At 35.7% G+C, this 14,411-nt stretch overlaps 2 protein-coding genes across 2 annotated transcripts; both read left to right on the top strand.

Annotated features, from left to right (window-relative positions):
• The first annotated feature begins 3,000 nt into the window (after positions 1 to 3,000).
• Positions 3,001 to 13,766, top strand: LOC113687959 (uncharacterized). Its single transcript, XM_072049797.1, has 13 exons — positions 3,001 to 3,513; positions 4,654 to 4,871; positions 5,207 to 5,457; positions 5,680 to 6,064; positions 6,234 to 6,661; positions 7,044 to 7,192; positions 7,813 to 8,009; positions 8,471 to 8,895; positions 11,262 to 11,304; positions 12,288 to 12,532; positions 12,609 to 12,990; positions 13,091 to 13,512; positions 13,593 to 13,766. Exons 1-13 carry the CDS (start codon positions 3,219 to 3,221, stop codon positions 13,615 to 13,617), a joined length of 3,465 nt encoding a protein of 1,154 aa, XP_071905898.1. The 5' UTR covers positions 3,001 to 3,218; the 3' UTR covers positions 13,618 to 13,766.
• On the top strand, positions 11,272 to 12,537 carry LOC113743713 (cytochrome P450 72A225). The gene is made up of 3 exons (XM_027271783.2): positions 11,272 to 11,665; positions 11,799 to 12,016; positions 12,243 to 12,537. The coding sequence occupies exons 1-3, from the start codon at positions 11,392 to 11,394 to the stop codon at positions 12,285 to 12,287; spliced, it is 537 nt and encodes a 178-aa protein (XP_027127584.2). The 5' UTR covers positions 11,272 to 11,391; the 3' UTR covers positions 12,288 to 12,537.
• Positions 13,767 to 14,411: the final 645 nt, after the last annotated feature.

Raw genomic sequence — 14,411 nt, 5'->3', positions numbered from 1 at the left:
CCGGCAGGAAGAATTAGTCAAATAAAAGGAGAATGACTTTTAAGACCAAAACTTTTAGAATATTGTGGTTTGACCTTTTGCATAATGCAACTCTGAGGAAATGTGTAAAAAATATGATTACCTATTTATATATATATATATATATATATATATATATATATATATATATATATATATGAATATATTGTTATTATCGTTTAAAATGTTATAATGATTGTTGAAATATCAATTTAAGAGAACAGAATAACGGGAGAATAAAAGACAAAACAGTTAACGTAGTGTTTTAAATCTTCATTTGATTTTTTTTGGCTAGCACTACTATGTAGTTACTCGACATAAATGTGCTATAATGTGGGTCCAAAATATTTTCTCATTCTTCTTTTTTCTGCTAGAAACAACCAAGAATGAATTTCAATGCCGATTCTGACTTCTTTTTCATAACAATCGATATCATAAATTTGCCTATGATTCAACTGCAATTTCAGGCGGCAATCGATATCATAGTCCGGCTCTGATTAACTATCCACTGCAAGGTCACTTAGAATCATCAAATGAAATGAATATGCGCCGAGAAGACATTGGCTTAGTGGCTAAATTTGAAGGTTGAGACCCTGAATATAGAGTTTTTAGGTTCTAATCTCCCTTTTTCCCTTGCTACTTCTTAAACCCTCACACCTCCCCTACTAGGAAAAAAAAATGAAATGAATATGTTAACCTCATTTTGCTATTAGTGATATGCTCATTTTCTCTACTTTAAGACGGTAATACGAAATTTAATTGGAACTATATAATTTTAATACAGCAATTCCCACTCTTCGGCCTTTTTGGCATGCCAATTGTAAATAGTCACACGAAATCGACAACAAAATTAAGCACAACAATTGCAAAGTTTAGCCAAATTGGTAAAAACCACTCTACTCAAAGGGCTATAGTTTTGCTCTATACTTAAAAAGGACTACCATATAACAACTTAATTAATCTGCTTGCTCTCAAAAAAAAAAAAATTTTGTTTTAGGAACTCTCTATGATTCTTGAATAAAATTCATTTTGATTTGTTCCCTATTTTGTTGCCATTTGCCAGTACTCCTTTTTGTCCTTCTACATGTACTTTCCATTTAAAGACATCTAACTCTCCCCGAAATTATTAGTCTTCAGATTTATTTTGAAAAATAATAATAATAAACCATTGAGACCACTAATGAGGTATTCAAATTTAAAACAACTATGCACATTCCTTTGTAATTTATTAGGTCTTGCTTTTACACAAAGTCACGGGGCATCAATTGGATATTGTGGAATAATAGGGAGATTGTGTGATAAAAATTTTAGAAGAACGGGCTGGTATAGTAATTTACCATAATTTACCCCATTCTGTATGTTGACTTCATGACTTCAGGTTTTAATTTATTAATTTATTTTTCACCTCATAGGTTTGTTTGGATTGAGGATTATTTACCAAAATTTATTTGCTTACATCATCATAACAATTTTCAACACATCTTTTTATCTTTCCAATTACCTTTTTATCTCACATACATCATATCATAAAAAATGCTACAGTAAAAATATCTCAAATAATTTACAATCCAAACAGAGCCGATTATCATATTTCAGCTCAGCTCCCACGACAAGAGGAAAAGACAGTTTGGACAGCTCAAAACATAAAGGGCATAGATATATTTAAGGATAAATTTAACATACTTGGAAAGAAAACAAAGCTTGGGCATATTTTTCCTCGAGAAGGATTATCTGCCATCGTCATGGCATAGGTCATCTAGTTTGTATTTTTGTTTGGATAGTGCTTTGTTCATTGAGATTTATTTATTTTCATTATTAACGTATTTTTTAATTATTTTTTTTATCTCATATACATCACATCAAAAAAAATTATGATATAATATTTTTTTAAAAAATTATCCCAAATAATCTCCTATCCGAACACTTAGTTTGACTCATTCCATGTTCCAGATTTTTCCCATGTAATAATTGAATATTTAGGCATTAAAATCAGAGGATTGTTGAAATTTATGCTAACCCTGTACATAAAATTGATTTCGTCTAAAATATTTGATTTTGCAAATTCCATATCTTTCTTAAGCTAATTAATCGCAGTGTCACAGCTAATTAATGCATCATGATTTTTGAACAATTATAATAATGTTCTGCTCTTTCAACCTCCTATAAAATGAATTTTTTGCAAATGAATTTTCCACTTTCAATAGTTTCTTCCAGATGCCTTCAATAACTGCTGACACAGCTTGGTTGTTGCCAGTACAATATTAATCAATTTGTTGAAATTGAGTGCGCGTTTCATTGTCTAGTCTATTCTGTTCTTCTAGAACATCTGACCTTGCTAGCCAGTTTCCTAAGCTGTCTCAGTCTGTCTACTTTAGCTGTCACACTACCATATTTATGATTTCCACCTAAAACTCACAGAAATGCCACAGAAATTTTATTCAGTTCCACCACATAAAATTCTACACTCAATACAGCCATGTTCATAACATTTTCGAAGTTTAGTGTACTTAAGAATTATCTACAATTGAAAGTGTTTTCTATGTGTGCTTTAAATGTCACGTCCTCTACATTCACACATATAAGGAAGGGGTGGTATTTAAAAAATGAGAAAGGAAAAGGAGAGATTTGAACACATGTAACGTTTTAAGTTTAGCAAAATTTTTAGTGTTTCTGTACAAAAATAATTGTTCAGAAATTTACTTACCAAAGAAAAATAACTGTTCAACATTTTAAAGCACATAAAAATTTAGCCTTTAATTAAAATTTCCACTCTATGTTTGTTTTTCCGATAGGGTTTATGCAAAGTTCGAATATCCTTCTAATTCTGTGACAAAATTGTTCTTCTAATTAAATTGCCTTAAAGGTCCAGTTAAATTAAATTGGCTTGGAGGTCCTCTCAATTGCACCCAAAAAAAAAAAAAAAAAAAAAAACTTTGCTCTAAAATCCGAGAAATATATATATAGATATAGGCTCCAAATTCTCGTGTACTCTCTTATCACATGGTAACATAGAAACTTGTACCAAGTCAATCATGCTATGCTGAGCTGAAAGTTCCTCCTTTTCTCCCTTCTCCAAGTAATAAACGGATAGCCGTGCGGACGCACAAGACCAAAGGTTATCATCGCCCCAACCTGAATGTAAATTTGCACTCGACAAAGGTAGAAATCTCACAAGAAAACCAACAAAACAAAAACACAACATGGAAGCCACCTATGTCTCAACCTTTACTGTGTATTCTTCTTGTCTTCTTCTTCTTCTTCTGTTAGTAGTAGTAGTCTCATGGAAAGCTTTGAACTGGGTATGGTTTAGACCGAAGAAGCTGGAGAAACATCTGAAAGAGCAAGGTTTCCGGGGAAACCCTTACAAGCTGCTCCATGGAGACTTCAAAGAGATGTCGACCCTGTACACAGAAGCCCAATCCAAGAATCTTAATCTCTCCGACGACATCGTACCAAGAGTTATTCCTCAATATCTTGGAGCCGTTAAGAAATATGGTAGTATTTATTGTTCTTGTCAACTCTGCTTCCATCTCTTTGCCTCGTAACCTCTTTTGCCCCTCGTATGATCTCCATTTTTTTTTTCCTTTTTTCTGCTTTTGGTTAGATAGAATATCATTTACCTCCTGATGTATTTCGTGCTTAAATACGAGTAATATTATAGTATTAGGGTATATGATTTCCCTTTCAGCTTTTGTATTTTAGGATGGTCGTTTTTCTTGGTCTTTTTGTATTTTTTTTTCCGTTTGTTATTGTTTTGCAACTTGGAATTGTCATAAAGGGCCTCAATACAGCTGATATTTATTATTTCGTCCTACTAGAATATGGACATCCTAATAATTAATTGATTATCAGTAATTCTGCATGTCATTTGACAATGAAGATTGAATCTTGAATTTGAAATCAATTATGATCAGATTAAATAAGCAATCAAATGATCAAATAAACAAAACGAGGATTATTTTAGTTCCGACAAAAATCTATGCTCCCAATAAACTTTAGACTTCAAGTTTCCTTTCTTGTTTTCTTTTAATTTCTATTTTTGGTTTGTTTGTTTTACTATCTTTGTGAATCTTTTTTCAATTCTTTTTTCGATAAAGTGCACTATAACCCCCCAAACTACAACAATTCTCATAGAAACCATTTTTTTTTTTGATCATAGTACTCAAAAGTTTCAATCAGTCCATCCCGTCAACATCTCCCGCCAAGCTAATGGATGTGTGCAATTTGGCAGGAACAAAAATGACATTTTGTCTCATCCATCTTTTCCAATCGTTTAAAACCAAATTCTCAAGGTTTTGGGAGCTAACTTGATGAGAATGAAGAATTTTAGTCGATTAGGGAGGTGGATGAGAAGAAATGTCAATTTTATCCTTGACAATTGCTCGTACTTGACATTCTGAATAGATTTCCAGTTAACTTAATCGAAGATTTTGAATCACTTTAAATAGTTTATTAGGTTGATTGATGCAAAAAAAGAAAAAAAAAGTTTTGTAGAACTTGAATTATTTTAATACTTTGGCCTTGTATTTTTATTTTTTGAAACACTTGATTTTATTATCCTTTCCTAGTGGAAGGCATTTAACTATTTATACTTTCCAGTTTTGGGCTCCTAATTCAAGCGGCTCTGACTTCCAGGTAAAAATACATATTTATGGTTTGGGCCGAGACCTGCCGTGGTGATCATGGACCCTAATCTAATAAAGGCAGTTACACAAAAGGTTGATGTTTTCCGGAAGCTCCGTGTTCATCCACTCGGCAGATTACTGGCTCTAGGACTAGTGAGCTATGAGGGAGAAAAATGGGCCAAACAGAGAAAGCTCCTCAACCCAGCTTTCCACGTTGAGAAATTGAAGGTTCTCTTCTCTCTAATTTAATCATTTTATGGGGTTTCAAATTCATATGATGTGGTATTCATTCAACTCCGTCTGTGTATACACTGACTGACTGACAGTGTAGAAAAGATTAATCTTTTTTTTTTTGAACGGATGACCTGTAAATACTCATTAGTGCGAGTAAATTATAGTAAAATTATCATATAAATTCACACACACACACTTATTATATCCTAAAATTGAAAACACTCTCTGCATTGGACAGTCCTTGGTAAATTGCATCATTTATTTACTAAGTAGCCTTCAATGTGGAGTAGTTTCTTTCACTGATTTTCTTTTATTTTATGGATAAACAGCTTATGCTCCCAGCCTTCTATAAAAGTGCAAGTGAGATGGTGACGAAATGGGAGAATGTTATTTCACCAAAGGGGTTGGCTGAAGTGGATGTTTGGCCCAATCTTCAGGCTCTTACCAGCGATGCAATTTCTCGTACAGCATTTGGCAGCAACTATGAAGAAGGAAGAAGGATCTTTGAGCTCCAGAGAGAGCAAACTGAGCATTTGATGCAGGCAGCACGGTCGGTGTACATCAACATCCCAGGATTTAGGTAGATTGATCATGAATTCTTGAGCGCTGTAGAAAATTGTGACTCCTAGAAATCAATGCTTTGAAAATCATGATTGGACAATAATCATGAAAGACTGCCTTAGATGGGCATTTTAACATTTGAGATGCGCCTAAGTGATTTAAAAATGGAGCCAAAAACATTGCTGCAAACATAGTTTGTTCTTGCTTTTTTTTTTTTTGGCTAAACTATGATCTTTGTTAGGTTCTTGCCAACCAAGAGGAACAGAAGAATGAAACAAATTACCAGAGAAGTTAATGGTTCAGTAAGGGAAATGATCAACACAAGAAGAAAGGCAATGAGAGCAGGAGAAGCCGGCTCTGATGACTTGTTGGGATTAATGCTTCAATCCAATTCTCAAGAAATCGAGAAGCATGGAAACAAGGACTTTGGTATGACTACCGAAGAAATTGTTGATGAGTGCAAGCTGTTCTATTTGGCTGGCCAGGAGACTACTTCAGGGCTACTCGTTTGGACAATGGTCTTACTCTGCAGGTACCCCGAATGGCAGGCACGTGCTAGAGAGGAGGTCCTGCAACAATTTGGAACTAAGGATCCGGACTTTGAGGGGTTAAATCACCTCAAAATTGTAAGCCAATCTTTTTCTTTGAAAAACATAAAATTAGCAATGATCATTTCATTGATTTGAAAATTGCACTAATGGCAGGAGAGACATACTAACGAAGTTCATCGAAGCTTCTCATCTACATAGACATCCCAATTACGCTCACATTTTTTTTTTGGTCCCCTTCTCATAGGTCACCATGATCTTGCATGAGGTTTTAAGGTTGTATCCACCAGTGCCTATAATGAGTCGAGGAACTACTCAAGAAACTAAATTAGGAAATTTAACTCTCCCGGCTGGAGTGCAAATCACGTTGCCAATAATGCTGATGCATCATGACCCTGATATATGGGGCGAGGACGTGAAGGAATTCAAGCCTGAGAGGTTTGCTGAAGGAGTATCACATGCAACAAAGGGCCAGGTTGCATACTTTCCATTTGGCTGGGGACCTCGCATTTGCATTGGACAAAATTTTGCCATGTTGGAAGCAAAATTGGCAATGTCTATGATTCTGCATCGCTTCTCCTTTGAACTCTCACCATCTTATACTCATGCTCCTGGAAGAGCTACAGCAGTAGTTCAACCCCAGTATGGAGCTCACTTGATTTTGCAGAAGATATAGTTTTTGTTTCATATATATGACTTGCTCGCCCGTGTGGCAGCAGATTATCTTTTAACAAAATAAAGCACCATCTTCTATGCTTAACTTTGCTTGTAAACTAGTTTAGTCCCGCCCAGTTTGGTATGTCAATGGATCTGTATGAATATAGCAGTACAGATTCACGTAATGTATTTCTCACGGCAAATTAAGAGAGAAATATTACATCTGCTTGTTTAATTTTGCAAGAGATCTTTCCTTTTTCTTTGATAATGGAGAAAACAAATGGCTTGTCATGGCTTAAAATCATTTAACAGCTGTTCTCAAACATTAATCAGTAGTCTGTAAATCTTATTAGCTAGTATTCAAAAATATTTCTTCGTGGTAAGTGGATCTCCAATGCAGCTTAGACAAGACGAAATTCTGTGCGATTACAAGAGAAATTATTGAAGAGTGTAAGCTGTTGTATTCAGCATCTGCCCAGACTAGCAAGAACGTGCTAGAGAATAGATTTTGCAACACATTGCTGGGACCAAAAATATCACAATTTGATGGTCTGTATAACCTAAAAGATTTTCAGTCAATTATATACCAAAATCCATGGCATATTGTACGTAAAAGAACTTTTAACCTAAAAGATATAAGTCAACTCATGATAGGTTGCAGCTTCTCATATGCCAATAAATTGTCTTAAGTAGTCTCCTTCCATTTCTCACATATCACAATGATCTTGCATGAGGTTTTAAGGCTATACTCACCATTTTTTCTTCCTGGTCAAACATTTGTTGAAGAAATTAAACTACAGAGAATCTAATTATCTCAGTTGAGTTGACTTTATTTGCAAAATTTTTAATCACCATGAATTTGTTGGAGATTTTCAAAAGATTAAAGGTCTCAAGGTTCACAAAATAACAAAATTTGTGGCTGTTCATTCAAGTGTGAAGTACTACAATTAATCATTAAAGTACTATTAGAATAGAAGTAACTCCTTTAGTAATGAGAGGTCATCACTTGGATGATTATAACCAACATGTGACATCTCTTAATCTATAAAGAGATCAATCCAAGGCTGATTTGCTGCAGAAAATCGTCCTATCACATTACTAGATATTCCGTAAAAGAAACAAAAAATATGAAGAAAATTTTCATAGTGACTTGTTGGGTTTACTTCTAGAACCCAACTTCAAGGAGATCCAAGAACATGGGAATGAAAGGTTTGGACTGACTTCTGAAGAGGTCATTCAGGAGTGCAAGCTATTCTTTTTTGCTGGACATGAGACAACTGCAATCCTGCTTGTGTGGACGCTAATTTTGTTGAGCAAGCATTCAGACTGGCAAGCTCGTGCTAGGGATGGGTTCTTCAGGTCTTTGGCAACAATATACCGGATTTTGAAGATTTAAATTGGCTGAAAATTGTAAGTAGCTTCAATTTATCAAGAGGATAAGCTCTGATGACAGAATAGTTTGATATTATTCAAGAATTTCAGTTTTGTATCACCAATCTGCAGTGACTAAACTCGAATATCATGAATGTTGGCCACATTTCAGACTTGTTTTTTAGGTTCTCTTTTGATGAATAATTAGTTTCGTGGGTTCGGATGCAGAAGACTTCATAAGGAATATCATAGCTTAACATTCCATTCACTCAGGACACGTTTTACTTTTGCCATTACCTGAAGCACAACGATATCCGAGTGTAGTGTAATGTTTCTGCTTTCTAGTAGGGACCAGCTATTAGTTGACATTGTCTGGATACTTATCTTACAATTTTCTTCTCTTGGAACGAAGTTCACACTCCATTTAAGCATCGGTTTGTAATTCTTCTTTTACAGGTGACTATGATCCTTAATGAGGTTCCAAGACTATATACACCAGGAGTTATGATTTCCCGGAGGGTTAACCAAGACACTAAATTAGGGGAACTATCTCCACCTGCTGGAATGATTGTCTTGATGCCTTCAATCTTGCTACATCATGATCCAAGTTTATGGGGTGATGATGCAAAGGAATTCAACCCGGAGAGATTTAGCGAGGGAGTTGCAAAGGCTACTAAGGGCCAGCAGTGTTTTCTGCCATTTGGTGGGGGACCTCGGATATGCATTGGGCAAAACTTTGCTCTGCTTGAAGCAAATATGGCATTAGCTCTAATTTTACAGCGCTTTTCCTTTGAGCTTTCTCCATTGTATACGCATGCCCCATACTTGTTTCGTACCCTGCTTCAACCTCAGTATGGTGCTCAGTTGATTATGAAGAAACTGTAATATAAAACTGTTATCTGAATCCAGGACTTGAACTATGTCTGTGTGTTATTGATTATGTGACTGAACTTCTGTAATTGCTACATGTTGCTTATCTTGCTAGCCTTTTAGGTTGCTGCTTCTGTAAGGTTTAACAAACTTTTGGTGCAATTACAAGAAGATTTTGGAGTTATTGCTATTTTGCAAAGTATTAATGTTAATAGGTTAAAAAGGACAAATGTTAATGTTCTGGGATTTCTTATTATGTTTATTAATGAACCGCATTAGAGGATGCAGTTGATCAAAAACAAATTTCACATTGATCTTTTTGTTTCCAAACCATTGAGAGTCAAGACTGTAACATGCGACCTTCTCATGCTCAAGTATTTAAAATTACATCCAAAGCTTATTGCAACATTTTCCCCTAAACTATCTTCAATTATCAGTTTTAGGACCTCTGTACCTTGTGCTATCAATTTGCAGCACTTTGTTTAGCTAATTTGCAAACCCTTGAATTTCTCTTGCTATTTTTAAATGAAAAAGACTTTGATACTCCTAATCTGCATCTATTACATTAGGGCACTTTGTTTATTGAACTGACTCTCTTCTAGAAGGCAGATAGAAAAAGACTTCTGATGATGATTTGCGAGGCTTGCAGGATAATCGAGCTATGTTGATTTGTTCTCCTTTATCGTCACCTCTGTTAGGGGGGCCTCAAGAGTGCTAATTTTTCTTTTAAAAAAAAAGTGTAGTTACTAGGAAAGCGTTTAAATACAGAGGATATAATAATTGTATTATGTGTGTTCATATAGTAAATTAAGCGTAATTTAAGTGAACGAGTAGAAAAATCATTTTACCATAAACAAGAATATTAAGGGCTCAAATGTCCTTTATAGGTGAGTGTTGAAGTCGCAGAGCATCTCCATTTATGCAGATGCCGTAAACATAGAACATACCTTCAAGCTACTGACAGGTGCCGAACCTGTGCAATAATAAAAACCTACTCGAGAAAAATACAGATTTTGTATATAGCGGTGAGTAGGGTCGAATCCACAGGGACTGGGGATAATTCGTTTCTTCTAGAGTCCAAAGTATGGGGGTTTTTGGATCAAATACTAACTAAATAAATTAACTGCAGAAAATAATTGATTAAGAGAAATAAGTAAAAGAAACTCTAGTCAAGGGTACACTTCAGAAATGGTTCATGCACTGATCATCGATTCACAGATAATTCCACATTTATTAATAGATTGGTTATAGTTGTCATGCACGCGATAAACAACCAACCCTTCCTTAATTTATCGATAGCTAAGGTACGACCGTTAACTATTTCCCTAACCCAAAAACAATCCTAGGTACGACCGTAGGATTTAATTTCTAGATTGCATTAAAAATTAGAAAGGCCCAATCCTAACCTACAAACACGCTAAGAGGATTTGTTTAAATTAGATCGTATGTTTCCCTGACATAAACCCAATTACGCCAATTGCTACTGGGATAGAGGTAACGAACAATTACGGATTCAATTACCCCTATTTAGCAAAATAGCCTATATGAATAATTAATTATTGCGCACTAATCAATCATACACAAGAGTTATAACAATTAAAAACAGGAATCATATAAATACCAATAAATGAGAAAGCGATTAAAATAAATTCGATCTCATAGTAATTACAGAACCAAATCTTCAGTTGTCCTTTGACTAGAATTAGAAGGTTAGTTCTCCATTAACGGAGAACAACCATGCGAAAAAGCTATCTGAATCTTACCAAATTGTTCCTGGCCAAATCGGCCAAGGAAGAAAAGTAAAAATCGGCTACGAGGAAAAGTCCCCGACCTCCGTACCTTCCCCCCAGCTTTTCCAAGTAAAAACAAATTTAAAGACAAGCCTCCCTAAGTCTCCTAATCCTCTACGTTTTTAGCCACTCAAAGGGATGAAGGAAATCCATTTCCTTTTAGGCCAGGCCCACCGAGAGAACAAACAGATTCCCATCCTGATTTCTCTCCTTCAAAATGTACCGATTTTCCTAAACAATAGGAATCCTATTATAGATAGCTTTCTTCAGCTTTTGAAATGGCCCCACTGCTTTTCAGCATTGTAGTCCGCTGCTTTATTTAGTTTTGGAAGCTTTCGCGTGTGCAAATCATCCCGAAAATCCGTCAAAGCTGGAGTTAGGCGTGGGCACGCCAAACTATAGGAAATCTGCTGGAATGACGATTTTCGGTACTTTTTCTTCACCACTTCCTGCAATTAATCCCAAATACCAAATATTAGTAGAATATATCAATTAAAATAATATTTGATTAAAATCAAAGGAAAAAATAATTATAAATTTAGCACAAATTATGACTTATAGCTACTTTGTCTTTACCGATTTTACAGATGGATATGCATAGATTTCAGAATGATGTGTCCCAAAGTTGAGGTTCTCCGTCCTTAATAACTAACCGCTTAGCAAGTTCCCCCTGCCAGCAGAAAGTTTGACTGAAGGAGTGGAAGCGCATCAGAGAAAATGGAATTTTTCTATAGCTCGATTGGAGCTTCATCAGTCATAGTTCTTCTCATCGGGGCATGGAGATTCTTGAATTGGGCTTGGATCACACCAAAGAAGATGGAGAAACGCCTCAGGCGGCAAGGTCTACAGGGAAACTCTTACGGGTTCTTGTTTGGAGACACCAGAGACATGGGAAGGATGCTTGAGGAGGCTAAGTCCAAACCAATTTCTTTAACAGATGATATCTTGCCTAGAATCATGCCCTTCATCAATGAAACAATGCAACATAAAGGTTTGTTCTCCAAATTTGCCCGAAGACTATTTGGTTTGCTGTGTTTTTCGGCAATCATGCATTTCATATATGGGTTGACCCAATCTTTTTTTTTAAAGAGTGGATAAGTTGCTTATCAAAAATTATTTTGTAGGTAAAAATAGCTTTTTTTGGCTTGGACCAAGGCCGGCAATGGTTATCTTGGATCCTGAACAAGTAAAGGAGGTCTTCGCAAAATATTTTACTTATCAGAAGCCTCGGGCAAATCCATTCAGTAAACTTCTAGCACTAGGACTTGCTAGCCTGGATACAGAAAAATGGGCCAAACACAGAAGATTATTGAATCCTGCATTTCATGTAGAGAAATTGAAGGTTGTTTCTAGCTTTTTCTGCTGAAATTTGGTGCTGTTTCAATATCTTACACGCTTTTGGCCGTTTCTTGTTATTTATCAGACATGGGACTGGCTAGTGTTTGGTATTGCATCATATAAATGTAGTTATGGTTCCAATCTAGTCCGGATAGAGAACCAAATGCAGCCTTTCCAATTTTAAAATTTCACTGAATAATATTTCCATTCTTACTTTTTGATTAATGAAGAACATAAAAGCTGGAAGACTTGCGCTGTTGATTCTTCACATATAGTACATGGTGCCAGCATTTTATCTGAGTTGTAATGAGATGTTAAGCAAATGGGAGAACCTTGCCCCCGCAGAAGGATCTTTTGAATTAGATGTGTGGCCTTATCTTCAAACATTTACTGGTGATGTAATTTCAAGAACAGCTTTTGGTAGCAACCATGAAAAAGGGCGAAGGATCTTTGAACTCCAAAGAGAACAGGCTTTGTATATTGAGCAAGTTATGCAATCCATTTGCCTTCCAGGGTGGAGGTACGGTACTGTCTTTCAATTTCTAGTTTGTAATTGTATCATTTAGCTTATTTGGTTATTGCTATTTTGCATTCAGTTTTGTGCCAACAGAAAGAAACAAAAGAATGCAGAAGATTTTCAAGGAAGTAAACTCATTAGTTATGGGCAATATCAACGAAAGGCTGAAGGAAATTCAAACAGGTGAAGCTACAAGTGATGACTTGTTGCGTATTTTATTGGAATCCAATTTTAATGAGATCCGACAACATGGAAATAAGAACTGCATGAGCCTTGAAGAAGTCATTGAGGAGTGCAAGCTATTCTATTTGGCTGGACAAGAGACAACCTCAGGATTGCTCGCCTGGACATTAATTTTATTGAGTCAACATTTTGATTGGCAGGCTCGTGCCAGAGATGAGGTTCTACAGGTTTTTGACAACAATGAACCTGATATTAGTAAATTAAATCACCTCAAAATTGTAAGTATAACTTGCAAAATTATGTTCCCATCTTAGCACTTTTTTGATAGTTGATCCAATCACCACTAATCATTGTTCTGTTTACGTTTATTTTTCGAAGGTTACTATGATCCTTAACGAGGTTCTAAGGCTATATCCACCGGCAGCGATGCTTTTTCGAATGATTCCCGAAGAAACTAAATTAGGCGAACTGTCACTGCCAGAAGGAATGTTCATCTTTGTGGCCCGAGTCTTGCTGCAGCAGGACAAAGACTTGTGGGGTGATGATGCGAAGGAATTTAATCCAGAAAGATTCAGTGAGGGAGTTTCAAAGGCTACAAAAGGCAATCTCTCGCTCTTTCCATTTGGTTGGGGACCTCGAACTTGCATGGGGCAAAATTTTGCTATGCTGGAAGCAAAGATGGCGCTGGCTTTGATCTTACGGCGCTTTTCTTGGGAGCTTTCGCCGAGTTATGCACATGCTCCTCAAGTTGTGCTCACTCTTCAACCCCAGTATGGAGCTCATTTGATCTTGAAGAAACTGTAAAACAAGAAATCTTGTTATCAATCTTTGTTTAATTTGCTATGAAGTTATTTGAAGATTGATATTTTGAACATTGCAGGCTCGCAATTCGTTCCACGGCTTAACAATGTAGGAAATGGAAAAGGTCGCGGAATAGAACATAAGAAGAATACGAACAAGTGGGGAGCAATTTTAGGCGGAAGAAAAGTAGGCCGGCAGGAAGAATTAGTCAAATAAAAGAAGAATGACTTTTAAGACCAAAACTTTTAGAATATTGTGGTTTGACCGTTGCATAATCCAACTCTGAGGAAATGTGTGAAAAATATGATTACCTATATATATATATATTGTTATTATCGTTTAAAATGTTATAATGATTGTTGTAATATCAATTTAAGATAACAAAATAGTGGGGAAATAAAAGACAAGGCAGTTAACGTGGCGTTTTAAATCTTCATTTTATTTTTCTTGGCTAGCAATACTATGTAGTTACTCGACATAGATGTGCTCTAATGTGGGTCCAAAATATTTTCTCATTCTTCTTTTTTCTGCTAGAAACAATTAAGAATGGATTTCAAAGCCGATTCTGACTTCTTTTTCATAACAATCGAGATCGTAAATACAAAATATGCCTATGATTCAACTGGCAATGGCTGCACCGTAACCTAGATCGAATTGTGATGTCAATTTGATTGCAGCCTTGAATGCAATTTTGAATACATTAAATAATTAAAGCTAAATTTTTTTCCAAATGAGGGTTAAGGTCATAGTCCAGCTCTGATTAACTATCCACTGCAAGGCCACTTAGAATCATCAAATGAAATGAATATGCGTCGAGAAGACATTGGCTTAGTGACTAAATTTGAAGGTTGAGACCCTAAATATAGAGTTTTTAGGTTATAATCTCCCTTTTTCCCTC

Source organism: Coffea arabica, chromosome 5e (genome assembly GCF_036785885.1).
Source record: "Coffea arabica cultivar ET-39 chromosome 5e, Coffea Arabica ET-39 HiFi, whole genome shotgun sequence".
NCBI lineage: Eukaryota > Viridiplantae > Streptophyta > Magnoliopsida > Gentianales > Rubiaceae > Coffea > Coffea arabica.
This window is presented reverse-complemented; position numbering and strand designations above follow the sequence as displayed.